General features: G+C 35.9%; 4 protein-coding genes across 9 annotated transcripts in view; 1 reads left to right on the top strand and 3 right to left on the bottom strand.

Moving 5' to 3' along the window:
- Nucleotides 1-9,959, bottom strand: part of sorl1 (sortilin-related receptor, L(DLR class) A repeats containing) — an 83,153-nt gene extending 73,194 nt beyond the window's left edge. The window contains exon 1 of the mRNA XM_073862992.1: nucleotides 9,648-9,959. Coding sequence (XP_073719093.1) covers nucleotides 9,648-9,932 — 285 coding nt within the window. The 5' untranslated portion in view covers nucleotides 9,933-9,959. The remainder of the gene's footprint in view (nucleotides 1-9,647) is intronic.
- An 822-nt stretch (nucleotides 9,960-10,781) lies between these two features.
- LOC141361520 (testis-expressed protein 12) lies at nucleotides 10,782-12,894 on the top strand. 4 transcript variants are annotated; one of them, XM_073862995.1, is made up of 5 exons: nucleotides 10,782-10,878; nucleotides 11,954-12,057; nucleotides 12,214-12,325; nucleotides 12,439-12,490; nucleotides 12,572-12,894. In XM_073862995.1, exons 2-5 carry the CDS (start codon nucleotides 12,007-12,009, stop codon nucleotides 12,711-12,713), a joined length of 357 nt encoding a protein of 118 aa, XP_073719096.1. In that variant the 5' UTR covers nucleotides 10,782-10,878; nucleotides 11,954-12,006; the 3' UTR covers nucleotides 12,714-12,894. The 4 variants fall into 4 exon arrangements, with proteins under 4 accessions (XP_073719096.1, XP_073719097.1, XP_073719094.1 ...); XM_073862996.1 differs by having other exon boundaries at nucleotides 10,819-10,878; nucleotides 11,959-12,057; XM_073862993.1 differs by having other exon boundaries at nucleotides 10,862-11,002.
- A 112-nt stretch (nucleotides 12,895-13,006) lies between these two features.
- bco2b (beta-carotene oxygenase 2b) lies at nucleotides 13,007-18,103 on the bottom strand. Of its 2 annotated transcripts, none has more exons than XM_055196394.2 (13): nucleotides 18,008-18,103; nucleotides 17,222-17,333; nucleotides 16,919-17,114; nucleotides 16,420-16,631; nucleotides 16,215-16,330; nucleotides 16,027-16,129; nucleotides 15,774-15,902; nucleotides 14,972-15,132; nucleotides 14,221-14,388; nucleotides 13,840-13,977; nucleotides 13,562-13,744; nucleotides 13,377-13,487; nucleotides 13,007-13,290 (listed from the first exon to the last, which is right to left on the bottom strand). In XM_055196394.2, the coding sequence occupies exons 2-13, from the start codon at nucleotides 17,256-17,258 to the stop codon at nucleotides 13,171-13,173; spliced, it is 1,674 nt and encodes a 557-aa protein (XP_055052369.2). In that variant the 5' UTR covers nucleotides 17,259-17,333; nucleotides 18,008-18,103; the 3' UTR covers nucleotides 13,007-13,170. The 2 variants fall into 2 exon arrangements, with proteins under 2 accessions (XP_055052369.2, XP_055052368.2); XM_055196393.2 differs by having other exon boundaries at nucleotides 17,222-17,329; nucleotides 18,008-18,026.
- A 1,610-nt stretch (nucleotides 18,104-19,713) lies between these two features.
- sdhdb (succinate dehydrogenase complex, subunit D, integral membrane protein b) lies at nucleotides 19,714-25,001 on the bottom strand. 2 transcript variants are annotated; one of them, XM_055196396.2, is made up of 4 exons: nucleotides 24,856-25,001; nucleotides 23,933-24,043; nucleotides 22,663-22,810; nucleotides 19,714-20,555 (listed from the first exon to the last, which is right to left on the bottom strand). In XM_055196396.2, exons 1-4 carry the CDS (start codon nucleotides 24,902-24,904, stop codon nucleotides 20,390-20,392), a joined length of 474 nt encoding a protein of 157 aa, XP_055052371.1. In that variant the 5' UTR covers nucleotides 24,905-25,001; the 3' UTR covers nucleotides 19,714-20,389. The 2 variants fall into 2 exon arrangements, with proteins under 2 accessions (XP_055052371.1, XP_055052370.1); XM_055196395.2 differs by having other exon boundaries at nucleotides 22,663-22,813.
- Between the last annotated feature and the right edge of the window lie 2,213 nt (nucleotides 25,002-27,214).

The following is a 27,214-nucleotide window of genomic DNA, read 5'->3' on the forward strand; positions in this document are numbered from 1 at the left end:
ATTTGGTACTGATTGGTTGTTGTAAAACTAAGGGCTGTCCTTAATTTATATACAGTGGGTGATTGGCTTAAGCTTAGAATGGGAGTTGTCTATCAACCTTGAATGAAGTTTCACATATACTTTAACATTGAATTCTGTTGTTATATGAGTGAGACCATTGTAACCACTTGCAATGAGACATTTCAATAGAAAAGAGCTACCCTTGATTGTCAAACATCACATCTCCATACAAATGGTAAATCTGCAGACGGATAGATACTCTTGATTGTCAAACATCACATCTCCATACAAATGGTAGATGAGAGAATAAGAATACAAATGTATGACACCCTAAAGGTGTGTCTTGAAACCCAAATGTGTCGGAAATCCACTGTGAATCGTAGAAAGTTGCCTTCCTGGGCACTCATTTTGCCCCCATGCAGTGTCCTTTGGGGAGGTGCTATATTTATTCAGGAAATTATCTTACAATCCACAACTTTACAACACTCGATGTGTTCATTTTTTAACGTGAGCTCCACTCGTGCCTGTCGCTCTAGAAAGTCGCTTATCATTTACATAAAGTTGAAATTTTTCAACTTTGTTGTAGCTGGACATGCCCACTTATTGTCGGCAACCGTCACGGTGCTCGTGTCACCGGAAGTCATCAAGCTTCCATTAAAATGAACGAAATTATGTTCCTCTGCCGTTGCTAATTGCTGGCAGTGTGCATGCAGATTAAGATTAATAACACATGCTGCGTCACAATTTGACTACTTTTACTATACCCTAAAAGAAAGTACTGCGACATACTAATGCATAATGGATGCATTTCAGCTTTTCCAGATTCATTATTTCTTATGTAGGATTTACTGTATCATAATTGTTAAATCAGTAAAGCACTAAGTCACAACACTTCTCCCTCCCACAGTGAGTTCTGGATCATATCTGGTGTTACAGTGTGCACAGATTTTCACAAGACAACTATATGATTTATGGCTAAAAATACAATGATTAATATATCCAGTGTTACGTAAGATTACTTTTAATGAAATGTTCACTGTAAATATAAGTCTATATTGATGGCTGCTGCTATTGTTTCCCCTCACTGGGCTGCGGCACATACATTTTTGGCACAAAATTGCCCTTTTCAGGGATTTTGTTTCCGATGGCATTCTGTAGAAGCATAGCCCAGGATTGTTTCCATGGTTTGTGCATTTTATTACACAACCTATTTTGTATTTTGGCTAAACTAAAGAAATCACTCACTTCTTAACCTGTGGACATTAGCGCTTTCTTGACCTCCAGCAGGGCGTTACCCTAAGTGCTTGACGCCTCATGAAAACTATCAATTGCTAATTGCGTGTAGCAGGTCTTGCGGCAGGTGTTAAAGCAAATGTTTCAACATATTAGAAGGTACTTTCTCCCTTGCACGAAATAACTTTACCACATGCATTGCATTTGCCAATGCGATCATCTTTTTTCACAACCAAACTCGAATGTTTGCTTTACAGTGCCAATTTTAATAAACTGTAATAAAAGGTCCTTGTTGCAGGTCCAGGCAGATAGATACAACTGTAAAATACTTACTGCTGTACATTGTGCAAGGATGATTGAAAAAAGTCAGGAATCGATAAACAGAATCGACATGCGCACATCCTATCGAATCCTCTGTTCTTTGAAATTTAAAAAAACGTTCTCCAAACCTACTTACAAATGATAAAACCAAATAAACCAACCAAAACCAACTTGTTTGACGTGTCTTGGCCTTACAGCTGCAAGGAAACAGGTTTCCCTTATAGGAGGTTCGCATTTCTTAGAAATAGCCTAATAAAATATATTAAATCAGTATTTTGTGTCCATATATTTACTTATGGAGTACATTCTCTAACAAAGCACCCAGATGCATTCTCTTGTACCAAAATTTAATACCAATTGCTTTAATGTAAATCGGTACTTTGTAAGACTGATATAATTCAGTCAGTGCTCTTAAAAGCAGACTTTGGTACCCAACTCTAACACTGATCTATATAAACGACTGGATTGCGCATGACGTCACAACTGTGAAGCCACCGCGCCGCCATGTTGGTATATCCAAACATTCTATTAAATCAATGGACGCGATCAGATTTTAATGATAAAACATCACTTTACTAGTCTTTGTTTTTATATCTGAAGTTACCCTGTACATTATTACAACCCAAACGTCCTAAGCATGTACATAGTTATTTAATGAAAGATGTACATTTTAGTTTTTAATCAGTTATTATACATTCATCTTCATTCCAGTATCAGATCAGCAGACAGACCGCAGCATATTTAATATTAATGACAAACGTGCTCATTCTGAAATCTAAAAAAATAATCATACTTTGTAACGTATGTGCATACAATAATTTGCAGGTTTTATGTTATCTAAACGTACAAGTTAACTTATTTAGAAAAATAACGCTGACCGTGTAGCTGAATGTCAAAAAAAACTTTATTTATACCCGTGTCATTAACAGAATGCAGCAGACACACTCATCTTAACGGTTTTTTATAAATTCATTTTCCTGCCCGATTAAAACATAAACATTCCAAATAACACCAGAATTAACAGTTAATTTACGTACACATATCAAAATTAGGGCTGTGAAAATAACGCATTAATTCGATTAATTAATCTGAGAAAAAATAACGCGTTAAAAAAAATAACGCAGATTAATCCATTCCGTATTGAACCTGGATACATTCTAGCCACCATTTGACTTTAAAATAAAGGAGGTAGACGAGAACGCTCTGGCGGTGACTGGATCATTGACTGGAACATTTACTTATAAAAAAACGGCCTGATGGAAGCGATGATAAAAATAAAGTATGCAACGTCTGCAGCAAAGAATTTGCATATCATAGAGTTCGTCCACTCTAAAGTACCACATCATACAAAGCACATGGATTAAAGTTCTCCGTCATTACACGGATTTCCGTCAATTGCAAAATTATTAAATTAACTTTTCATAAATACGACGTGTATTCAGCTTTTTAAGTGGGATGTGATCAAAGCCTGGAGTGGAGCAAAATCACGTTCCTCTCTCCACTGTAAGCTTTCTGTAATCACTACGCACCGGATCCACTCCGGGTTTTCTGGCTGTAGCGCGTAAGATGAGGTAAAACTTTATTTCAGCTAGCATGGACATACTTATAATGCAGGAAGGCTCTGAAGTTTTGGAGATCGATAAAGGTGTAAAAGACCAATGGAGATTGACTTGGCTTAGTGGAATGATGAAGATTGGGATCAGAAAACTAAATATAGCACAGTATAGGTGTCCTATATTTTGTGGGTAAACGATTTCTCTCTTACGTGATTACTCACATCCCGTTTTTGACTGCTACGTTGATCTAACCAGTGGGTGATAAAACGGGTTTGTTAAACTAGTGAGTACACTTTATGTGGCGCCACAAGAACCAAGAAGCAGATGACATCCAAATCCCGTGAGAGCAGTTCAAGAAATCATAACAGAAGACTGCTTCCTAAATGCTCCCGCGGTACTTTGATGTCATCCACCTGTCGGGTTCTTTATTTAAGGTTTATGTTCAATTGCACAAAAAAGCCCTGCAATTGATATTGCACTGTTAAACTTTTGGTAAATAATCTTCCTGAAGCACTTTATTTCCTTAGCATATTACTTTAGGTTATTTTTGTTGATTGTTATGGCCATTATTTGAACAGTGAAAATACTGTAATAATAAAAGAGTTTTTGAGCTTCATTGTCACTAATGCTGATTATTCACTGATTTATTTAAAAAGAAATATTTAATACTTTCACAGCAAAAATTATGTAGGCGATTAATTTACATTAATTAATCACAGAGTATGTAATTAATTAGATTATTTAGATAAAACTATTATTTAGATAATTAATTAGATAAAACAAAATGACTGATACGCTGTGAAGCGGGTGAATATAAAACATGATTTTGAATAGAAGTCAATGACGCCCTCTGGCGGTTGGGTATACCAAGATGGCGGCTCGAACTCTGCGCTGGCTTCACCTCACGCTATTACGTTAAGCGTTCTATGTGCAATCCAGTCATTTACATAGATCAGTGAACTCATCCAACCGGTTATCGCAATTAAATCCCTATAGGGTGATACAAAAAAAGGTGGCCTAAGGGGCTAATCACACCTAACGCGTTTTAAACGCTTGGAAACGCAAGGTGCGACACACTGCCTTTTTTAAAAAGAGCAGCGCAATGCGGCTTTTTATATTGCAAGGCAACCATCGAGTCAGCTGTCTTGTCAATCAGATATTGAAGTGTGAGCGCTCTTTTGCTGTTAACTGTCATATTAGCAGAAACTTTAAAAAGAGGACGCTTGCTCTGACCTTGCTTGAGGGTGAGAGGTGCACAAACAAGCAGAAAAGAGTGAGCGAGTGGAGTCCAGTTCTTCAAAGCAACTGTTAACTTTCCTTACTATGTAAGGCCCGCCTCTCCCTCATTCGATTGGACAATGGAAAGACGCGAATGACGTCGCCTGCTTTTCTGCTCTCAGCGCTCCTTCAAAAATGTGTGCTGCAACCGGCGGCAAAAACCGCATGGAGTTCTGCGCGCATAAACAGTGTGCATACGCTCACAGCCATAAACGCGTTTGGTGTGATTGGCCCCTAAAAGATTATTCACAGTGATGCTGTAGAACAGGGGTCCCCTAAACCTTTTTTACACCGCAGACTAGTGCTGCACAATTTATCGCATCGCAATCGCGATGTCAGCCTGTGCAATTATATGACAGCAAAATGTTTCAATTATATTAAATAAATAAATGTGTGGACTTGTTAACACAAACTTTCTGATAACAGTTTGATGATTTTCCTTGCTGTTTAAAAGAAAGAAAAAACAAAAAAGGCAGTGCACGTGTGGCATGCACGTGTGTGCCGTGCGTCTTCACTTGTGTGTGCGCAGTGCGGAAATACCAGAGTGAAGATGGATGCAGAAGAGATTGACAGTGATCTGGTAGCTAAAAAAAAAACTCTTCGTCTGTTGTATGGCGGTATTTTGGATTTACGATTACTGACACTGAGCAGTTGCTACATCACGTGGCAATACGAAAACATTTCTAGTTTTACAAATACACATTGTAGCATTATCACTTAACTGTGTGTGGATTTTCCTTAAAACCCCTCAAGTTGACTCATGATACCATTTATTATAACCGCAACCGCACATCGCAATATTAGCATTAATAACCGCAATGGGAAAAATTACCCAAATCGTGCAGCCCTACCGCAGACCAGTTTCGGCTTGAACAGTTTTTTCGTGGATTGGGGGTGCTGTGCACTTATTTTTAGTAGAGCCCGACCGATTTATCGTTTTGCCGATTTTATCGGCCGATATGAGCATGTCGCAGATATATCTGTATCGGCGTATAAGCCGCAGATATGCGCCGATATGAACGTTTGATACAGAACACATTAAATGCATTTGAAAGATGTAAGTACTTGTTTGTCCAGCAGAGTGCGCCATACTGGTTGCTAATGGCGACCCAGATCACTCACTGTAGTGACACCATCCAATCCCCCACCCCCTTCACTTCAGTCAGTCTCTCAGTTCAGGTGGCAACTGAGAGTTCAAGTGTCTTCTTCACAACATTTTTACACGTGGTATTAAGACGCGCTTTGGTCGATTGGATTATAAATGGACAAGAGAGACGCATTCCCGCTTACATTTGGTGTTTTTAATCCGTCTCTTTGTCGACTTGCGAGTTAAAACGCAAGCGGGAGAAATGACGCGAGACGGAGAAATGACACGTTTAAACTACGCGCAGCCGTGCACTTATATAACACTATATGAGATTACTGCTGCTTGTGTTGTTAGTTAACACGCTCATTTCAGAGCAATTGATTCAATAAGCTCGCGCAACTCTACACCCTTGCTAAATAAAAGAGGCGGAGCGAAGACGCATTAGTTTTATTAAAGTCTAAAGTTTGCACGGAACCCTGGGTTTGTGTTATAAAAACGTTGTGCACAAGCACAACATTAAACATAGCGTACATTAGTATGTGCTCCGTCAAGCATTGTCTTCGTAACTGTGAGTGGCTAACTAATTTGTGAAGTACACAACTTACTGTAAAGCTAATATTAATCAATGACTTCATAAGTTTCTCTTTATAACGTTATTCTCGTCAAAACTGCAAATGATGCAAGTTTTATGTATTTTGTTCTCTTTGTGTTTTAAAGTTATTTATAATAAGTCAAGTTTACTGTTTAGTGCACTGATATCCAACTAATTTTGGATAATAAAGTTTATTGTTAACTTCTTGCCTATAGTACATATCTTTGTCACATCAAAAGTGTTGGATCACCACATTTGTGAGTGATCACCACATTTGTGAGTGATCATTGCATTGCATTGTATTTATTCATAGTATATTATGTTAAAGTATATAGTGTATTCTATGTACAGTACTTTAGTATAATATACTGTAGTATATACTGAACTATAATGTACACATAAAGAATATCGGCCGATATATCGTTATCGGTCTTTTTTTACTCCCTAATATCTGTATCGGCATCGGCCCGAAAAAACGCATATCGGTCGGGCTCTAATTTTTAGTGGTTGTTAGTGCTGAAAATGCTACTTTGCGAAATGTATAAAGTTTTAAATAAAAGTAAAGATCAAAAAATCAAAGGTGTAACTTACATTCGCACTGTAGTATTTGTGCCACCACCATGTCATGGACACGCTGTGTTTTCCTTGCAAACTACTTTGTTTGGCCTTCCAATAGAGGAAAAAATAAGATGTAGTTTTATTTACATCACTGTTCCAGAACAGTACAGCTCAAATATCAGATTGTATGCAGCCCATTTACTTGTTTCCTGAACATGGGAGAGTACACTGGATGGATGTGCAAAAAGGCTTCGTTTAAAAACTGGAGCAATTCCAACTTGGCAAGTACAGTTTGGCTCTTGTTTCACAACCTGTAAGTCGCCTGTGTTTTCATATTAAAAAGAATTTCCCACTGACAATTCAAACGCAAGTTTTGAGCAGTGTAGAGTAGCGCGTGTTGTTTGTCGTTTCTACGATCGCAAATGCAGACATGGTTTTAATGTTTAAGTATCCTTACCTGCCCAATCTGTTACATTCTGCTCAAGTCACACTGGTTAAGTTAATCGATCAGCTTGGTCATTTGCATTTTCTGGGTCAGATTCAGACATGATAAAGACCATCACATTTCTGTTTAGACAATTTAAGGTATTCAGCCAATCACAAGGCACTGGATAGCTAGCCAATCAAATCACACCGCACAATCTAAAAAGCGATGATCTTTGTAAAAATCGATGCTTTACAGGAAGGCGGGGCATAGAGAAGCAACAATAATGTACGGTATGTAAAAAAACAATGTGTCTTTTGAACCATAAACCACGTGAACACATTGCATTACACTTAAATACAAAAAGTAATGTGCATTTAAGCAACGGAATATTGGCCCTTTGAGAGTATAAGAGATCCTTGGTTGTGCATTATCCCTTACTTACATAATGACCTCACATGACTCACATAAAGGCTTATTGAGCCCAAACTTATCCTGCTAAATGTGAGATAATGTCAAGCTCATTTATAGAAAAGAGTGTTATTGTACCTTTCTATTCAGCATTGTTACATAAACAAGCCTGTATTTGCTTGCCAACTGTCTACACAGTTTACATATACACTGCCTAATATATCAGGGAACAAAAGGTTTCAAGACCTAGGCGGATAAAATGAAAAAAAAATTACTTGGAGTCTTGTTGAAAGTAAAAGCACAACATTCCTCCATTAAAGAATTATTGCCTGAAGCTGCTGCTGAGTCACACTGTAAAACATTTACAATGCAACTGTTAAAGAAAATAAATCTCCATAAGTATATTGACAATTTAGTAAAAAATTAAAGGATGTTTGGTCAAAAATATATATATATATATATATTTTCAATATAAGATCATTTCCAGTATAAGGCTTATGCCGAATTGCATATTCATGCACATGACATGCTTGTCACAACAACGAAAGCCCTAAAGACTATGTAAGCCTTTTGCTTTATCACCTGACAGACAAAACGTCATCTGATGTCTATTTGTTTACCTAACACTGCTTCTCTGTATGTGCCAAAAACATCACATAAACCAAAAGGTTTGAAAGAGAGAAGGAAGGAAGGGGGGTCAGGATGGCAAATCTTAATTGGATCATCTGAGGGGGTTATTCTCCTCATAGCAACTGAATGGACTCCATCCAAGATGCTAAAAAAACAGTTCATTGAGGATTTCCTGTACACGCTACAGGCCAAAAAAGTCACTAATCTTAGCTGTCGCCCACTGCTGTAACTACACATGAAATAGAGAAGAGAGAGTTATACAATGGTTTTACGCTTACAGTTTGACTTTAAATATATAAAACATTTGTAGTTATAAAACATTTCTCTGTTATAAAACAGGACAGGCATTTGATATCTCAGGTCACTAGTTCAAAATGTAGGGTAAGTTATGCAACTATTTCTATGATAAAATACTTTCCTACATGGTTGAGATTTTTACTGGCCATGCCAAAATGATCACTGATTATAGTCATTATGGCTTTGTAGTCTTAATAAATAAGATTATAACATCAAAAAAATAATATAATTAAAGATCTAATGGTACTATAATGCATTATTGATTTTAGCCTTAAATTGATAAACTACTAAATGTTTATACCACACGTGCTCTACCTTCATTCCAAAAAAGATATCAAAGTCGTAGATCAAACAAGTAGGTCAAACTCATACTTTAAGGATGTAATGATTTAAACTCATTAAAAGAGGTCAACCAACTCCTACAAAAACCACAAACACTTGTATGATACCAATCACAACTAGTTATCATTAAATGACCAATATTCAGTGGTTACACACATCATCAAAGTGTCAAAAACATAAAAGATGTAAATTCAAGGTAGAGTCATACAAGGTTGCATGTCAGACTAAACCAACCAGTTTTGAGTAAGTTAAAAATGTTTAGGTGGTTTATTTCAAAGCAAGACTAGTTTTCCTGCTTCCTTGTTTATATTCTTGAAGGATCACTACATAATGTATGAGTGTGTTAAATAGAAAATATAAAACTTTAATATATGGATGTGTATGTTTCAAAGTAATATATGGCATAACATAATTTTCATCTACTTTAACCCTAACGGCTTTCTGGGATACTTCCTTTGTATACGTGTTTGTAATATATGCCCGATAAAAATATAAGTGTAAGGAAGGAAAAATATTAACGCTTTCTATCGTAAAAAAAATAATTTATGCTATCAATTTGTTTGTATACTACTAGACAAGATGACGGTTATTATTCAGACGAAAATGCAACGGATGGGAGCTGACCTGTCCACATTAAGTTAACACACAAATATCAAGTCCTTTTTATATTACTACGTCTAAAAATGACTACCTACGTCTGATATTTAATATTTCTATACTTGCATTTCAATCGTTATAAGGATCTTTCTGTGGAAAAAAATTTACTGTGACAAACAGGTACATTACGCCTCCAAAGGTGAACCACACATAAACTACATCTTGAATCTGAATGCAATGTTTTACAGGGCTATGCAAAAGCTGACGTTCTTGCCGTTATCCCAATGCAGTTCACCATAAATTAACGTAAGCTTCGCTTACCCTCGCATAAACCTTTGGCACGGGTGATCCATCAGCATTCCGCCGTGCGCGATGCTGATGCGCGACTGAAGCGTCTCTGACTTCTCGCTCCAGACGCACGACGCGACTTTCTGCACGGTCCAGGTGTGCACTCACTAGAGAAAAACCCCTATCCTGTGGCAGCATGAACCTTTGGTCATTGTGAAGTCGAAGCGTGGAGGAGATCGAGCCAGGAATAAGTAACAATAACAGATATATGGCACAGCGACTGAGCACCAGCATCTTGCGTGTCTGCCCTGACGCCATATTTGTGTATGTTTAACTGTGAAATGTGAACGAGCGCCTCTAGCGGTCAACTACATTGACGCTCATTCCCATGGATACATGTGGTACGATGAATATTGTAGGACAGTAATAAAAATTAAACCAAATTGTGTTTATACGTCCACTCTTAATATACAATTGTATAGAAAATGTAATAATTTAATATTATATTTTTAATTGTCCATCCTTAAACAAGCAACCATTCCTCTTTGTAGTTGGTTGCCATCATTTCCATTTTGTAATGTCCCATACGATAAAATGTCACCATGACTCGCATTTTGTGTGATATAAGCAAATGATAAAACTAAAAAAGAGAATGATAGAGAATGGTTATCTCTATGACTGAATGCATATTTGCTGCTTGCATGTAAAACTAATTTTGAGCATTATATGATTAAATGAAACAAGCATATGTTCTTATGAAATATTCACAGTGAACACACAAAACACGGATCACAGGATGTTTTCATCACAATGTACCTTTAATAAATGAAATTATTGGTACAAAGACGGTCAATACCACCATCTACTGTTTAGACTGCGCAACCGCTTTTGTTTTCATTTTTGACTTTCGGTTTTTAATTCGTTTATTACAAATAATTTAACTTTAGATTGAATTGTATAATAAAGGTTTTAAAGATTTAGTGTTTTTTTTTTTTGACTGACCAAACACTCCTACACAGACGGGTACTTATCAAATATATTATTTTTTTTTAAATATATGGGGGTTTTAAGTGATTTTGCAGTCATTCTGTCCATTAGAATCTTGGCATTTCTTTTAAATTAAAAAATATTTTGTAATATTAATCCGGAAGCATCGCGTGTGGGCACACGCGTTTTCTGCGGGCACGCGATTATAGTCAGGTTTTAAAGTAACGGTCATTGTCGTGTCAGTTGACCTCAAAAGTGATAAGGAATCAATTTTCTGGTATTTACCTCATTTTCTCTTCTCAATAATTGATATTCCTTTATCAGTTTTAAGATTTGTTCCGATAAACTGTAGCAAGACAGAAGACCGAGCGACCACAAAAGTATAAGGAATCAATTTTCTGGTATTTACCTTATTTTCGCTCCTCAATAATTGATATTCCATCGTCAGTTTTAAGATTAAGTCAGATATTTTGTCATTATATTAATCAATATTACGAACTTAGTAAAGTCTAGGCAAAACAAACATACATTTCGTTTATTAGAAGAGAAAATTAAACATTGGTTTTAGGTTAAACGGAGCTGTCAAGATGCCCACCATCTGGGCATCGTTACCTCAGCTAACGTTACCAGCATAAACTTTATAAACTGGTCTTAGTATAAACTGGTTGGCTGGTTTTAGCAAGCTAGTCTAGCTGTGTTTGGTCACTTTTTGCCAGGACCAGCTTAAACAAGCTAAACCCAACTACCAGTTTAGCTGGATTTTTCAGGAGGGCAATGCAAAGATTAAATACAATTGTATAGATAATGTAATCATTTAATATTATATTTTGAATTGTCCATCCTTAAACAAGCATTCCTCTTTGTAGTTGGGATGCCATCATTTCCATTTTGTAATGTCCCAGTTGGTAGCCTACTACAGTGGTTCTCAAACTGGTGGCCTCGATGGTGCCAGGGGCCCGCAGTTTTATGACATTTTATAAAATAACGTTACATTAACTTATCATGAATTCTGTGTAATTAAACGTAGAAAAATAACCAACAGCACTACGTTGCATAATTTAATATGTTTTGTCTAATTAAAATGTTACGTTTTAGAACAAATTTGTCATAAATTTTCTTTGGAAGGGGCCGTGAAGGAATGCACCATACACAAGGGGGGCCACACGCTGAAAAGTTTGAGAACCACTTGCCTTCAGTACTACATTTCAGTGCAGGAGACACACAACACTAGATAAACATTCTGTGCATAAACCAAAACTGTCAACCAAAAAGCCAGCATATCCACCTAATGTTTAACATTCTTATTTAAAAGAAAAATGACAAAATACTTCCCTGTCTTGTTCTGTGACAAGTAAAGACAGATCCCAGTGTTTACAAGAGCACCTTGAGCAGTAAGGAGGCGTCTATGGCAGTCAGAGAAGCAGAAATGAAGAGATCTCAGTCAAAAATACATGAGGTAAGGATTTCAGTTCATCACCTTGATTTTGTGAACTTACAACAGCTGGCAGAGGTGGCATTTCTACCACCAAATCAATCAGCCAGTGTTTGATCTTTTAGTCAAATTTACCTGACAGCTAGTTTAAATTTTACTAATGTTATTTATTATGCTTAGGCTGATAATGCACCTACATTTTTGGAAACATCTCCAGCAAAAAAACCTAAAACCAAGCACTCCAGGTCAGCAGCTGTGGAGAAGTCTTATGGGTTTGAAACATTACTGGCAGGTAACTCTTTTTTTATTATCATGACAACAGTTCACTAAAGCTATATGATATTTGTGGAGTTTTTAACCTTATGAGGTTATGATGTATTTTTTCTGATTTGACTCATTTATTAGAGGCTAACAGAGAGGTCTCTGTCCTCTTTTCAAACTACTCAGAGGTCTTGAGGTAACTGAATGGATTTTCATCCTTTGTGTCTTTTCCGTAATGTTTGCACTCAGTAGTTAACTTCATACGTTCCCATTTAAGAGAAAGAGCTGATGTGGACGCTTCACAGCTTAGAGAGCTTGAAGATATTCTTATTGAAGCTCGAAGCTTGGAATCTCATCTTAAAGAGAAGAAAGAGCACCTGAGACGATGTTTGGCTTTGATCTCTGACAAACTACTGTGATTTTTTTTTTCTAATATCGCCATGTTAAGTGATTATCTATTGCATTTCATATGAAATACTCTTACAACACAGATTGTAAATGTTCATAATATACTTATATAAAATACTTTAGGTTTACAATATAGCTGATATTTTGTGGTGATCTGGAGTGATATGTAATAAATGGAAATGTAAACCAGCATTTATTATTCACATTTATTCATTTAGCAGATGCTTTTATCCAAAATTATAAATAATATAGGCTTAAGCAATTAATCTGCTGCAAAACAATACAAGAAAACAAACACAAGTAGTGCTTTCAATATTATATGTGCAGTACTATAATAGTACAAGTTTAATACAGGTTATTCATACTTTTAAAAGTTGTAACATTTTCTATTTACGCTGAGCCGCAACACTGTCTTCTTGCAGTGTTGTCTATCAAAAATGACAGATTTGGACTTCTTAAAATTGTCACTCAGTTACTACCAGTTTGGAAAGTCCCATGAAAACCATATGGAATGTTGATAGGTATTTCAGCACGGCCCAATTCTTCAAACGTTTTTGCATCCAGCACCAGAAGGAATGTGCTTTTATCCTAGGGAGAAAATTACTCATTAATCTGCATATAAATCTCAGTGTTCTGAAAGGCTAAAACTTATTTTTATATGTGGCATGCCATACCTTATTAGGGGTGATGACCACAGACAAAATGACTCCATCGTCCTCTTCTACAGCCCCAGGTGAAGGGACAAAAATCGGTTCTGACGGATACAGGCCTGGATGTTGCCACACCTGTTTAAAATTACATGTAGTTTAATGGGCTTACACTAGGAAATCTGAATATAAAACTTAACACGACAACTAACCTTCATTTGCTTGTCTTGAAGGTCCATCTTAATGAGCGAATCTCCAACAAGGTGTCTTAAGCCACATCCATAAAAGTAGCGGTAGGCCCGGGTATTGTACTTTGAATAATTGATTTGTGGGAATTCTAGACCTCCATATTGATGGAGATCTTCACCATGAAGATCTTCATGTGTGCAGAACACCTGTACAAATTAATATCTTTATTGCATCTGTTACACACCCAGGTTTTATTTAAAAATGTGAGGATGAATTAGCAAAGTGAACCATATAAACCAACCTGGTTCTTGTCTGTCTTAATGGCTGTTGCAGTGCTGTTTAATCGTGTGTTCAGATTTTGCCCACAAGGTGTGTTATTGTCCACGTTTAAGGGTAGGACATATCGGTGAGGGAATACTCTGCACATGGTGTTGTATACCTAGAAAATGATAAATGACCCAGTCTTTAAAAACCCACCAAGTCATTTTTCTACATATAATTATCTTACATAATGTAAAGAACATTCTGTGGAAAATAACCTTGATTTAATATTGAATGAGTAAGATCATGTCAAAGATTAAAATCAATTATTAAAATCCAACTTTAATGCTCCTAATCTCGTAATTAGATCGAGACTTTAGCCTGGATTTCACAGGTAGGGTCACATAATACTTCACCTTACCTCATCTAGAGCATTTCCAGACTTTTTAAGGTTCTGAATCAAGTAGTTATCAATTGCTTGTCCGTCATCAGAACAGCACAGGTCCATAATCAGGAAATTATTTTCTTCAAAACAATTTATCTGATGGAAGGTTGAAAATGGCTTTGCATAATATTTGATTAAGCTGATCTGTAGAAAAAGAAACCACAGACTCACATTCTCATTCATTCATGTGAAGAGGGAGGGACATATAATGAAAATCTGATTTTTCCATGTTTAAGTGCCTATAATTGGATCCCCAGTGCTTCTATTAACCTAGAAAGTGTTAAACAGATCAACCCAGTAACTTTGTTTTGGCAAACTATTCTCAAGCATGTGAAAATTCATGAAGGTCATTAAAATTTGGCTCCCCTTGTGATGTCAGAATGGGATAATACCACCCCTTAATCCGCATCATCCAACCATGCCACTGCCATTTAGTGCAGAGATCAGCCCATTTGAATTTTAAAGGACACACCCAAAACGGCACATTTTTGCTCACACCTACAAAGTGGAAATTTTAACATGCTATAAAAATTATCTATATGGTATTTTAAGCTTAAACCTCACATACATACTCTGGGGACACCAAAGATTTATTTGACATCTTAAAAAAGTCTTGTGAAATGTCCCCTTTAAAGCATTTTAATATCTATACCAAACATCATAAAAAGCATTCTTTTTTAAAAATGTGTGCATATGCTGTGGATTAGAGATAGCTGGCAGGTTTTACCTTTCCAGTTTTCTTATTAATGACGTGGAAAACTGTTTTCCGCTTAGGGTCCCAGTATACACCATCACTAATCCCCTTTCCACGCAGTTTGCATGTCACAATCTTCAGGAGATCCATTTTGATTGGCTGCTCGATGAATACCACGTAATTCTCTGACATGGCTGCAATTACAATATACAACCTCAAACAAAACTGATTTGGCATTAAAGACTGATAATTGTCAGTTTGTTACATGGGTGATTATATTATTGCAGGACATTTGGTTTACATTTTGTTTAGCTTTTTTCAAATGATTACTTATTGTAATAATTTGATATTCATTGTTATTGATCACAAGATGTTACAGGCTATACTACTAAAATATTTTCTGTAAAAAGTTAGCTGAAAATCATGATTTTCTGAATTCATGAATTCTGTTACCAACAGTTATTCGGACAACAGTAAATAAAAAACAAATTAATTAACTTAACAAATTAAGTTAAACAATTTCAACTTGTATTCACAAGTCAAAACTAAAAATAGAATTGACTTGCTTACTTCACTCTGCATTTTTTTTACAATGTATATAAGACACATTTTACACAAAATATTATATTGTTATGGCCTGTACAATGAGTACTAAACTATTAAAATAATTAAATTAATTAAATTAAAGCAGCTCAAAAATGCATTTTAGTCTAGGACTAGGATAAGCCCTGTCTGGGAAACTGTCCGCAAATGTACCTGAAATGATATAATAACCCATATATTTTGTTTATTCGTTTGCATTGCTGATGATTATTTGTTATTGACAGTTATTTACCAAAGCTATGGTAGTAGGATGGTTTGGATTTGTCCTCAGAGGGGATGGAGCAAACAACTGTGGCTCCTTCCAAGGTATCATCTGGATTCATCTTTTTTGGGGGTACTTTTATTATATTATAGAAAGCTCCTAGGAATTAAAGTAGTTTAATTTATACAGCTGAGACGAAATTCAGTTATGTTTCTATTTGTTTGAAAAGTATGCAGGATCTTCTGTGTGCGTTAATAAATCTGACATTGTCAGTGATACAAACCTTTAGAAGTGTAAGAATTGCCCATGTTGTACGTTGTCCCATCAGGATCCATGTGGGGGTGAGCTGTGGCTCCATTAACTGCAATGAATTTACTCCAGTCCACCTAACAACAACAACAAATGTCAGGTGGATTGCCCACAAAAATATGTTTAATTTGAATTACCTTGTACTATATAATTAGAAGGCACCTTTTCTTTTGTTTCAAGTGTTTTTGGATCTATTTTGTGTATAAAGTTGGTCTCTGTACTGACATAGTAGTCTCCTTTATACTGGACAAAGCTCACATTTGCGTTGTCAGATGGCTCTATGTAGGAAGAGAACAAATGGCAAATCACATGTGACTAATTTAACATATTAGCACCAGTTTACCGAGAGTTATGTTTTCATACTTACTATAAAACTCAAAGCGGGACAGGAAGCGCTGGAAGAAGTTTTTGCATGGATCCGGCATTGCAATCGTCCCAAATTCAGACACCACAATGCGGTTATGCTCAGTGTTTTCCTTGTAGCTATCGCTGTTCAGGAAGCGGCTCATGTATGTCACCTTTCCATCCTCAATTTGAAATCGGTGCAAAAGTGCCATCCCATCAAACCAGTGGTTGAAACTGAGAAGCAAGCACAACGGTGTATTCACTTTCAATTCTGTGGGTATACACAGTTTTGTGCAAAAGTCTTAGGGCACAACCAGCTTTGTTGTTTTAGCAAAGTTTTTAATAAACATCCATATTTAGTTTTTGCTCTATTTATTAAAATACAAACAGAAAATACAGGAAATACAATTTTTTATATTCTCTGGTTGTATCCTATAAAAGAGACAAATATATATCGCCACTATTGCAAAAACAACAAATCTAAGTCAGTACACTAAAGAAGAAACAAAAATTGTACTCACCTGCTTCTACCAATCTCGAACTTTCCAGGTCCGTTCCTGAGAAAATTGCCTTCGATCCATGAAGGGATATTACCTGTGATTTTGGTTGAAATAGGCTCTGGTATTTCGTTTGCAGAAAGCACCAGCTTCTCAATGCATGGCAGACCATGTACATCTGTGAAATTCTGATCTTTTCTCCTTGACTTTGTCTTCCAACCTGCATGTAAGAAAAATGATTTGCTATACATACTAATTGCACTTAATGCATGGCTACTACAAAACAAATATGTGCACGTCTATGACTAGAAATGTGTGTTAACCTACCAGGGGTGCTACTTTTCAGATGGTCCATGGTGGACATTTGTGTTGGCTTTCTTAGTTGAAGCTGCGCGAGATGTACTTCAGAGGTTGCCTTGTCTTCTTCTGCTGCCACTGTCTTATAAAGAGGTCTTTTTGGGTCACATGGTCCTTATGCAATTCCAAATCACAGACCCCAACAATTTGGTTGCATCTTGCCCAGTTCATTTAAGGTTAAGATTGATAAGAATGATGAGCTTTGTTAAGAATTAACGACTTCACAATAAAATCTTATTTGTTAAATGCATCAGCTAACATAAACTAACAATAAGCAATACAGTTTATCAGCATTTAATGTTTGTTAATGCTAATACAATTGTTCATGTTTGTTGATTAATGTTCATTGTTTGTTGATGTTAGCTAATGTATTCAGTAATGTTTGAAAATAAACCCTTACTGTAAAGTGTTACTGATTTAACACATTTAAACTAATAATTTATTTCTGATTGCTGCTAAACCTACAGCAACCATTAAACACTATAGTCACTACAAAGTTCAATTACATTTTGTGCTAATACTTAAAACAACAACAACAGACGGTTAAGGCTATTTTAAATTTGTCATAAACATCGGTTTCCTCTATGAAATCATCCAATTTCTTTGGGAATTTCCAGAAGTCAGCAACAAATGATGTAACTTTTCTTTAAAGAGGGAAAATACAGGGGTTATGCCTCTGAAATCCTTCTGTTACGGACTATACACTGTAAAAAAAATTCTGTAGAAATTACTGCCAACTAGCTGACAGTAACTTACTGTAGAGTTCACATTTATGTTATTTACTGGCAACAGTTTGTAATGAACATGAAACTGTCACGGTTGTCAACCGTGATCTGTGTATGTCTTTGTATTTTGTGCTGATTGTTCTCACCTCGACTCACTTACCAATCATTACCTCATCAGCACTGTCACAGCTGTTCTCCATTTTGATCCTGCCTACTTAATGCAATGTCTCTTCTCGTCTCCTGTAGATGAATCATTGTCATGCCTGTTCCTGGTTTGTTCTTGGTTTCTCGCCTGAGTTTGGATTAATGTTTATATTCTTTCTCTACTTCCTAAAACCAGTCGTGACACAAACATTTCCAGTCTTTATCTCGTACAGTAAGTTACTGGCAACCAGCTGCATAATTACAGCAATGTTTTACAGTTAATGGAATATTAATTCAAGTGATTAAAGAACTTACTGTATATTGTTGAATATTCATATTATACAGGAAAACAAGTAAAGTTCAAGAGCGAGGCAGAATATCCTCACCAGGCAGGACAGAACTTATGCTGATGTGACTTATTGATCATGATCACATCACTTTTACAGTGTTTGAACCTATTTCAAGCTTTTCAAGTATGACCTTACTAATTCACTTTTAAAATATTTGTCATATTTCTCAATATTGCAGAGGATTTCTGGTACCAATAAAACCCCAATTGTTCTTTGTCTTTTGAAATCAGTATAAGAAGTAGGTACTGTCCTGTAAACATGTATGAATTGAAAAGAAGGTAAAGATGCGATATGTTTCGAGGGTATGAGTATTGGGTTGTTGCTGTACCTATAGTTTTACTAAAATGTAATTTGTGCCTTGTAGTAATATTATTAATTATGTAGGGATAAGAAAACTCATTAGTTATAGTAACATTTTTTTAGCAATATTGTTGACACAAAAATTGTACAAATCCAGGTGACCCATAAGTAGAACAAGACGTAGTATCATGAAATGTGCTTTTGACTTATATAAGCAAGTCCTCTGGCTGTTGTTGAATTAAGAGTCTATTCTTGAACTAAAATAAATAGTGTGAAATCTCCTAAACAAAAGTAGCATGTCTTTAAGTTTCAGCATGGGGATTTCCAGTGACGTTAAGAAATTGAAGGTACCAATCATTTTCCCCATGAGTCATTTAGGGCTATAACAGAATACACACACTCTTTTAAGATCCTGTTCATAACAGTGTTAGGTGGTATATTAAATATATACCACTCCCTAGGGGCAGAAGAAGTGTAATGTTGATCGTCTTTTTACAAGGACGTAACCCTTTTTAAATTAGTCTTGGTTTGAACAGCACATACTCTATCAGCAATATGAAAGCATAGTTTTCTTTTAAAGGTCCCATGATCCACACAGAAACAATCCATTTTCCTCCCAAAAACAAAATTGATGCTAATTCAGTTTTTCCATAGTTTAAGGTTGCTTGTGTATGCTTATGTCCAATGACCTGTAATATGTAGCGCCTTTAATCTACTATTAACAATAGTACACGGAAAACATAATATTAAAGTGTAACTCCCTAATAATAGTGAAATGTACATTGTGTTGCATGTTTGACAACAGTATTCATCCCACTGTTTATAGTTGCTTAAAGTAAATAGAGATCCTAAAAATCACATTTGAAACCCCATGCATGTAAACCTGAATGAATCTTTCCCTTTTCATGCTTTGGATAAGAAAAGATGGATCAAAAAATAACACTTTCATTCAAAACTTTTTTTTTAATTTATAGACTCAATTTTAGACTAACTTAATGAACCACGTGAGCTAATCAGTTATACTGATCACAGTGTCGCAAGTCTGTTTTTAAGCATTTTACATAAACTGTGGTTAATGTACAACACTTCCCATTACAGATGGCCAATAATCTATCTTAATTTTTGTAGAAATACAGCCAGGCAAAGTTATTATGACACAAAGCTGAAATACTGTCAATGTTACAATCCTCAAGATGTTATGAGCAATCATAGAAGACTAATATATAAGAGTGAATCCCTGTGATTTTCCAATAACATCAATCAACATCTGAGAAGCACAGTACAACATAATCTGCTCATCATCCAAATCACTGTCTACTAGAGAAGGTGCCATTTAGGGTTATGAACTGCAGATCTCTTTTAACCCTAACATTTTGCTCAGTTAAATGCATTTGCAACACTGATTTTATATGCAGAGATTTCCACATTAAGCAAAAGCACAACTTATGTTCTGAACAACTCACAGCATTTACAATTAAAGACGCTTGTGAATCAACAACTGTGTTGTCAAAAAATTATATATTTTTATAATTTACATATAAGGTGACAAATGTATAAAGCTGAAAAGAACTGATGATGAAAGCGGATCCCAAAATACCCCCTTGCCCATTTTAGTCCAGTTATTTGCTCCACAATAGGGCCACAGCTTTACAAATTCCCACGTCGTGGTAGTTAAAGTAGCAAAGGCCAGCGAAGGTTACGGTCGACAGAACGAAGATGCCAGCCTTAGCCATCTTGACTTTTAAGTCTCCATGAACGTAGTCTGTCGCAACTTGACCAAGACCCCTAGAAAACAAACAGCAGCATGTATGTATTAAAATACTTGGATCATCAGGAAAAAGAAGTTATATTTATCATAAACAGATGCTCAGTGAATGTGCTTATAATGTTATCCTATTAAAGCAACAATACAGAGTTTTTGCTCTTTGCTCCCCCTACAGGTTGGAAGCGTAATTGTCCATTACCACTGTCATAAGTACTGCAGCAAAGCTGGCTCTGATTGGATTGTAGGTCTGCCGTAAAGCAAGTTTTTGTAATTTTCACTCGAACTACAGGACTGCGACCCGACGGTTGGAAACTTCTTTAGTGCGGTTTTGGCCGATAGAGGGCTGCAAAGGGAATGTGAAAGTGCCGTTCACCCTGTTTCGAGTGGATGAACGACTGAAACTTTTTGGAAACGTTATTTTAAGGCAAAAAAACTCTTTGGTGTTGCTTTAATGTATCAATTATATGAATTGTTTGATTTTTTTTCTGAATTTTTATTAGGCCTGTTCGTTAAATTTTAGTTACAAAAATAGACAACATACATAATTGGAGATGATTATTCAAGCAATTATTTTACCATTTATGGCAGTGCCACGTGTACAGTACTATGCAAAAGTCTTACCGTGGGTTCACACCAGCCACGTTTGAGTCAACTGCGCCTAGTTTGCCACTTGTGAAATTCTAGTCATTGAGACATTCACACAGAAATTCGCGTCATGGGAGGGGCTTCTGCGACTCCGCTCGCATCCTGTAATCACGTCACTACTAGAGCAAGCTCCTGATTGGTTAATGCGACGCGTTTTTTTTTGCCAAAGTTACAATTTTTCAACTTGCGCGTTTGTCACGGCAACTCTCAATTCAAAACTCTCAATTCAGGCGTCAAAATCACGTCTACCGCGCCTACTTTGCCACCTGAACAGTTTGAGTTTAATTTGTTCGTAAAATTCTAGTCATCGAGACATTCACATGGAAATTCGCATCATGGGAGGGGCCTTTGTGACTCCGCTCGCTCTCAGTAATCACTACTGGAGCAAGCTCCTGATTGGTTAATGCGGGGGTTTTTGCGCTAAAGTTCATTTTTCAACTCACACGTTTACCGCGGCAACTCGATTTGCGCAAACTAGACGTGTGAATGAGGCGGAATCGCATGTACCGTGCCAAGCTAAACGCCTCATTCATGCCACGAGACCTCCAGACGCGCGTTAACGTGTCTTCACACTGACTTAACATTGAAATCACTCGCGCTTGACGCCTCTATCGCGGCTGGTGTGAACGCAGCATATGGCAACCACCACCAGCTTTGTTGTTTTAGCAACGTTTTAATGTCCCTTTTTACTCTTTTCATTAAGATACAAAAAGAAAATACAGGAAATATGTACACACAATTTAAAACACAACAATTTTCAGAACTAAATGTCTTCTTTAAGCATCATTCGGCATTTAGTGTGACCTCTCTTGGCACAAAACACATCTTTTTGAGCTTTTTTGAGGAGACTGAAGTCATTTGATTAGAATTAGAAATTAGGATTTAATTTTATTTAGGTTTAAGAGATCCTGTAGTTGCCTGCTATTGCTCAAGTGGAAGGGGAGTTTACCCTAAAAACTTGACACTTCAGCTTATACTTTTATAATGTAATGACAGAGAAATAATTATATGAGATCACTATACCATTCCAAAAAGGCCTAAGACATTTGCACAGTACTGTACATCTGGCTAAAATAAAAAACGTATAGGATAAATTAATGTACAGATCTATCATGTGTACCCTGATGTCACTAAAGGCCTTGCATTGAGCAGTGTAGCCCTTAACTCTCTAGGGGGGGGGTAATACTTGCATAAAGGGTATTAAAGCCCCCCATTACTTGGCTTTAAAGACCAAAGCAAATTCTTTAATTTAGTTTCAGAAATTAAATTGATTTTAAGAAACAGTATAATGTAAAGCTATAACACATTTAGCCAGTGAACTACAAAACTGTAGTTCTGTAGACTGTGGCTAACTAACCTTCAATCAAGATTAGAGCATTTTCAAAATATTCTGATATAGAATAAATAAAATAAATTAATAATATAACAAATAAAAATCAAATAAGTACTTCAAACAGTAATAATAACCAGAAATTGTCCTACCAGTGCCCATGCAGAGTGAGTGCGGCTGCTAGGGAGTAGTCAACAGCCGCGCCTGGGTAACAATACGCAACTGGCATCAACCCCAGAAGAACTGCACTCAAGACACGCTCACCTGTCCAGTGCAGGGAAGCAGATTTGGACCCAGAAGCTGCTAAAAAATAAATCCAACAGTCATGAACACATCATTAGTTTGTTCTTGCATACAGTATACAGTATATAGACAAAAGTATTGAGACACATCACTTAATTCAATCTGACCCATTGCCACAGGTGTAAAAATCAAGCATCTAGTCACGCACTGTTTTTTTTAATGAGTTGTTCTAAAGACAACTTGGAAAGTGGAAGTGTTTAGGTATAACAGCAACTCGGCCATGAAGCAAACACCTTTAGGACAAACTGAAACAGAGATTCAGCCAAACAGCACATCCAACATCCGTGCTTGACCTCAAAAATGCACTACAGAATGAATGCCCCAAATTTCCACAGAAATGCTTCAAAATGTTGAGGAAAGCCTTCTGAGAAGAGTGGAAGCTGTTATAGCTGCAAAGGGGGTACTAACTTCATATTGAAGTCTAGTGTACTTGAATGCAATGGGTCTCATTTATGGAACACGAGCCGAACAGTTTTGTGTGTAAATCGTTTCCAAAGTTGTTCTGACATAAATTTTCGGGGGTCATTAAATTCCTTTTGCTCTAATGAGCCCATTTCACACAGACATTACAGAAAATGCATCCGGGATCGTTTGATTTTTGGCTCATTCACACTGCCAATGATTTTTGGAATCTGTGCGTGTTTTCACAGGCATACAGTAAAGATCCCGGAAAGACATGTGATGTGTTTAAAGTTCTGCACTTGGTAGTTTTTTTTCCGCAGCGTCTGAAGTTTGCCATACCAAAATTGTACAAGAACTACAACTTGCTTAATAATTTGGAACAGCATATTTTTCAAAGTATCTTTTGAAATATTTACTTCATTTAAATAGAATAACATCCACACTGTCATATAAGTGCTGAGGATAAAAAAATGTCTATTGTCTAAACCTACTGACTGTATTGGAAAAATGAACAAAATTGGCATGTGTATATTGGAACGTGGTGTATATGGAAATGTGTAGACATATTGCTTCTGTCTGTAGACTGAGCTGTCAATTAGGCTAATAAAATATGATGCTAATCTGGACCTTAACACTAGGGTAAAGGTTTAAAGGCGTGGTACAGCAAAAGCACTCATAATATACAGAAAGAAAATATATACAATATAAACCACTTACCATAATTAGATGGAGATGCATGTATTTTTGCAGATAGTAAGTATGGGCAGTCACGATCCTTCTTCTGTACAGCCAAAGGTCTGATCAGCAATGAAGAGCGAAATAACAGAGCTAGGGAAATTCATTTACAAAGATTACAAAGTGTGCAAAACAAGTAATACAATTAATTATAAAACAAACAATCTTATTGTTCAAGCATATCGTAATCTCTAAATAGATGATCAGCAATTTCTTTATATATTGACATCACCCACATGACCTTTGAAAATCACAACAACTGATTTAAAACATGTAACTTAGGGGCAGTTTCCTAGACAGGGTTTAGATTAATCCAGTACTAGGCCTTAGTTATAGGACATGCAAGTAGTTTTTACCATCAAACCTTACAAATAAACATTACTGGTGTGCATCTTGTGACAAAACAATGACACTGATATATTTTAACATGTCAGTACAAGGTGTTTTTTTTAAACGGCAGCTCAAACTTTGTAGTCTGGGACAAGGAGAAGTCCTGTCTGGGAAACTAGCCCGTAGTGTTTACAATCTGTAATGAGTGGTGTCATTGATTATGTATGTATGTATGGATCGGGGAAAGGTCCCATTAGAAATGAGCAAGTCCATACTAAAACCCCTTTCATATTAAGCTCAGTAAATAACACGATAAAATGTCACCTAAAAATAGTCACAAGGACAGAAGAGACTAATTCATTATAAAAATAGAGAAGAGACACCAAGCGGAAATTTTTTTGCAAAGTGAGGTTAGCATGCTAGCCTGTATGCTAACAGTGTTGAACATGCAATGGCGCACCAGAATACTTTCTTTTATCTACCACCTTAAACACAAAACAGACGGCTAAATAATTGCGATACGGCGTGATGTGAAGGGTCACGAATGCAAAGGCATTAAAAAATGTTAAACTTACGGCTGACACTTCTGTGACAAACAGAAGTTATCCTGACAAGAGACGCCATGATTCTAACAACCCAAGGTCAGTGAAAGTACCCGGATGTACTACTTCTGCCAGTTTAGATATGATAAAATAAATCATTAATGAATGAGCTCATTCAAAATAATAATAATAATAATAATAATAATATATCAACTTAATAATTTAATACTAATGGGTTTTATTACTTATAATTACATGCGAAACATTAAAAAAACATTTATCTCTATATCTCTAGCCAATATCTATAATGTCAGGTGACTGTAATGCATCACTGTACTTTAGTTTATTATAACAAAAAATCTTATTAGACTATTTATCAAGATGAAACATAATTTTAAATATTTAAAATCCCCTTTCAAAATGTTAAAGTTATCAGTAAAATATTTCAAATAAAGATCAAATCCTCATACACTTTGTCAGGTGCATTGTCTCATGATGATCTATGTTGACAGTTTTTAATAGCACATTTGTTTTCTACTTTGTATTGTTATTTATATCTCTTGCAGCTCTTAGTTGAGAATATCTGAGTTATGCTGTACCGCATAGGTTTTGTAAAGCAGGCCATTTAAAAAATACTATGTGTTACTGTCTTCCTGCCTGAAGGGTCCTTTCTCCAAGCCCAACTTTTTTTTGTGCAAGAATCCTGAAAAGAAAAGATGATTAAAACAAGTAAGCTTCTCTGTTACAGGCACCTGACAAATTATCTCTATGTTCTGACTTTTTGACTTGATGTATTTCAGCCTCATCCAAAAGTATACTATAGGATTAATATAATAAGTATGAATAATTGGGTGATTTGACTCTCATGGACTGATATTCAAAACATTTACTTGTGAAAACTTGGGATCCTCATGGCACCAAGCTCTGCATCCCAGCCCTCCTTTCTGTGTGTCAAAATTCTTCCACCTATTTGATTACTCGCCTCAATAATTGTCACCTGTTACAGCAGTAAGTATTAGCAACAATACAAAGTGAAAACTACCCATAATATCCAACGGAATAACTATACATTTGCATATCTTACATAATTAAGTCATTCTCATCAGAAGTTCATCATAATCACTGTCTTGTAGACATTTGAAAATGGGATCATCTGAATTTCCACCAAATGTAAAAAAACGACAGGGCTATCACTGCAAGTACTTTGAAAAACAACAGAAGTAAAATAAATCATGAGGCTCAATAAAATAAAGTTTTAAAGATTGTTAAAGTCATGTTTAAAATATTTCTTTGGTGTTTTTGCTTTACTGCCTGCGCCACTGAAGCTGTTGATGTTAGCACATCTTTTTTTAACTTTACTGTTCCAACCAGACATTAGTGGGCAGAGCTAGTGTAAAAAGCATTTGCCAACAAGGGACACTATTTACGCTTAATAGACACTCTTTAAATGTACTTAGTCGAGGAAGGTTTCTTCTCACATGTTGGTGCTTTTTTCCCCCATTTTTGATTAAAAGATTTATAAAGTACGTCTCTTTCAGACAACCATTTAGACAAATTAGAAAATAACACAGAGACACTTACAGTAATTAAACATGTTGAGGTTTATTTTTTATTGAGCATGCCAAAATCAGGAGTGTCTCACCGGTTCTCTTGGGCAAAAAAGAAACTGAAAGCAAAGGAAGATGATGGGTACATGATAAAACCAGTTGGGTATTTCCAACTGAGCAAAATAAGTAAAACAAATAATAAATAAATGAATAAAAAAAAATTATTTTTGGTTTGAAATTACATATCACATTGTATTAATTTAATACTAAAATGCTAATTATTTTGGTTCACAAAAAATGTAAAAGATACATTGCCAGTGTCTCAAATGAATTGGTTACATGTTTACTGTAGTACAAACATGGTTGGTCAATGGTAATCAATATGCCAAAAACAAAAAAAAAAACGTTTCTGTCTCTCACATGGTGAATCATGTGTGGTCTCCTTTTATTCTGCAAGAAATATTTTCCCACACAGATTCAAGATTCATCCATACTGAACAAATTAGATTAGGAAGCTTTAGTATTCATTAACAATTTCCGACAGAATCAGTCATTTCTAATCACTCAGTTAATATGCTAGAAATTTGCCTTTTTTTCTTAAACAAATACATTTAGGCTAAGATTTAGTTGTTGTTTTTTTGTAACTTTTGAAATAGCATTTCCTATACTGTAAATAGACAAATCACAGGCTATTTATCAGACGTCTTTATACTGTGAGTGTTGTTTTGTTTGGGGTTTTGCATTTTATATGAAACTGAAAGAATGCAGGCAACTTGATCTTTGTTGAAGATAAAGACTACATTAAAAGGTATACATATTTATTTAGACATACAGCTTCATACGTA

The sequence above is a fragment of the Misgurnus anguillicaudatus genome, chromosome 24 (assembly GCF_027580225.2).
Source record: "Misgurnus anguillicaudatus chromosome 24, ASM2758022v2, whole genome shotgun sequence".
Classification (NCBI taxonomy): domain Eukaryota; kingdom Metazoa; phylum Chordata; class Actinopteri; order Cypriniformes; family Cobitidae; genus Misgurnus; species Misgurnus anguillicaudatus.

What these genes read in the sequence shown, in the direction of transcription:
- bco2b (XM_055196393.2), bottom strand. An exon ending in CACTTGAAACAAAAGAAAAG is followed by an intron (nt 16,130 to 16,214) that starts GTGCCTTCTAAT and finishes TGTTGTTGTTAG; the next exon opens with GTGGACTGGAGTAAATTCAT. An exon ending in ATCCTACTACCATAGCTTTG is followed by an intron (nt 15,133 to 15,773) that starts GTAAATAACTGT and finishes TTGTAATTGCAG; the next exon opens with CCATGTCAGAGAATTACGTG.
- sdhdb (XM_055196395.2), bottom strand. Translation starts at nt 24,904, where the DNA reads ATGGCGTCTCTTGTCAGGATAACTTCTGTTTGTCACAGAAGTGTCAGC. An exon ending in TTGTCACAGAAGTGTCAGCC is followed by an intron (nt 24,044 to 24,855) that starts GTAAGTTTAACA and finishes GAATTTCCCTAG; the next exon opens with CTCTGTTATTTCGCTCTTCA. An exon ending in TGCATCTCCATCTAATTATG is followed by an intron (nt 22,814 to 23,932) that starts GTAAGTGGTTTA and finishes TTTATTTTTTAG; the next exon opens with CAGCTTCTGGGTCCAAATCT.
- LOC141361520 (XM_073862995.1), top strand. Translation starts at nt 12,007, where the DNA reads ATGGCAGTCAGAGAAGCAGAAATGAAGAGATCTCAGTCAAAAATACAT. An exon ending in CTCAGTCAAAAATACATGAG is followed by an intron (nt 12,058 to 12,213) that starts GTAAGGATTTCA and finishes TATTATGCTTAG; the next exon opens with GCTGATAATGCACCTACATT. An exon ending in GTTTGAAACATTACTGGCAG is followed by an intron (nt 12,326 to 12,438) that starts GTAACTCTTTTT and finishes CTCATTTATTAG; the next exon opens with AGGCTAACAGAGAGGTCTCT.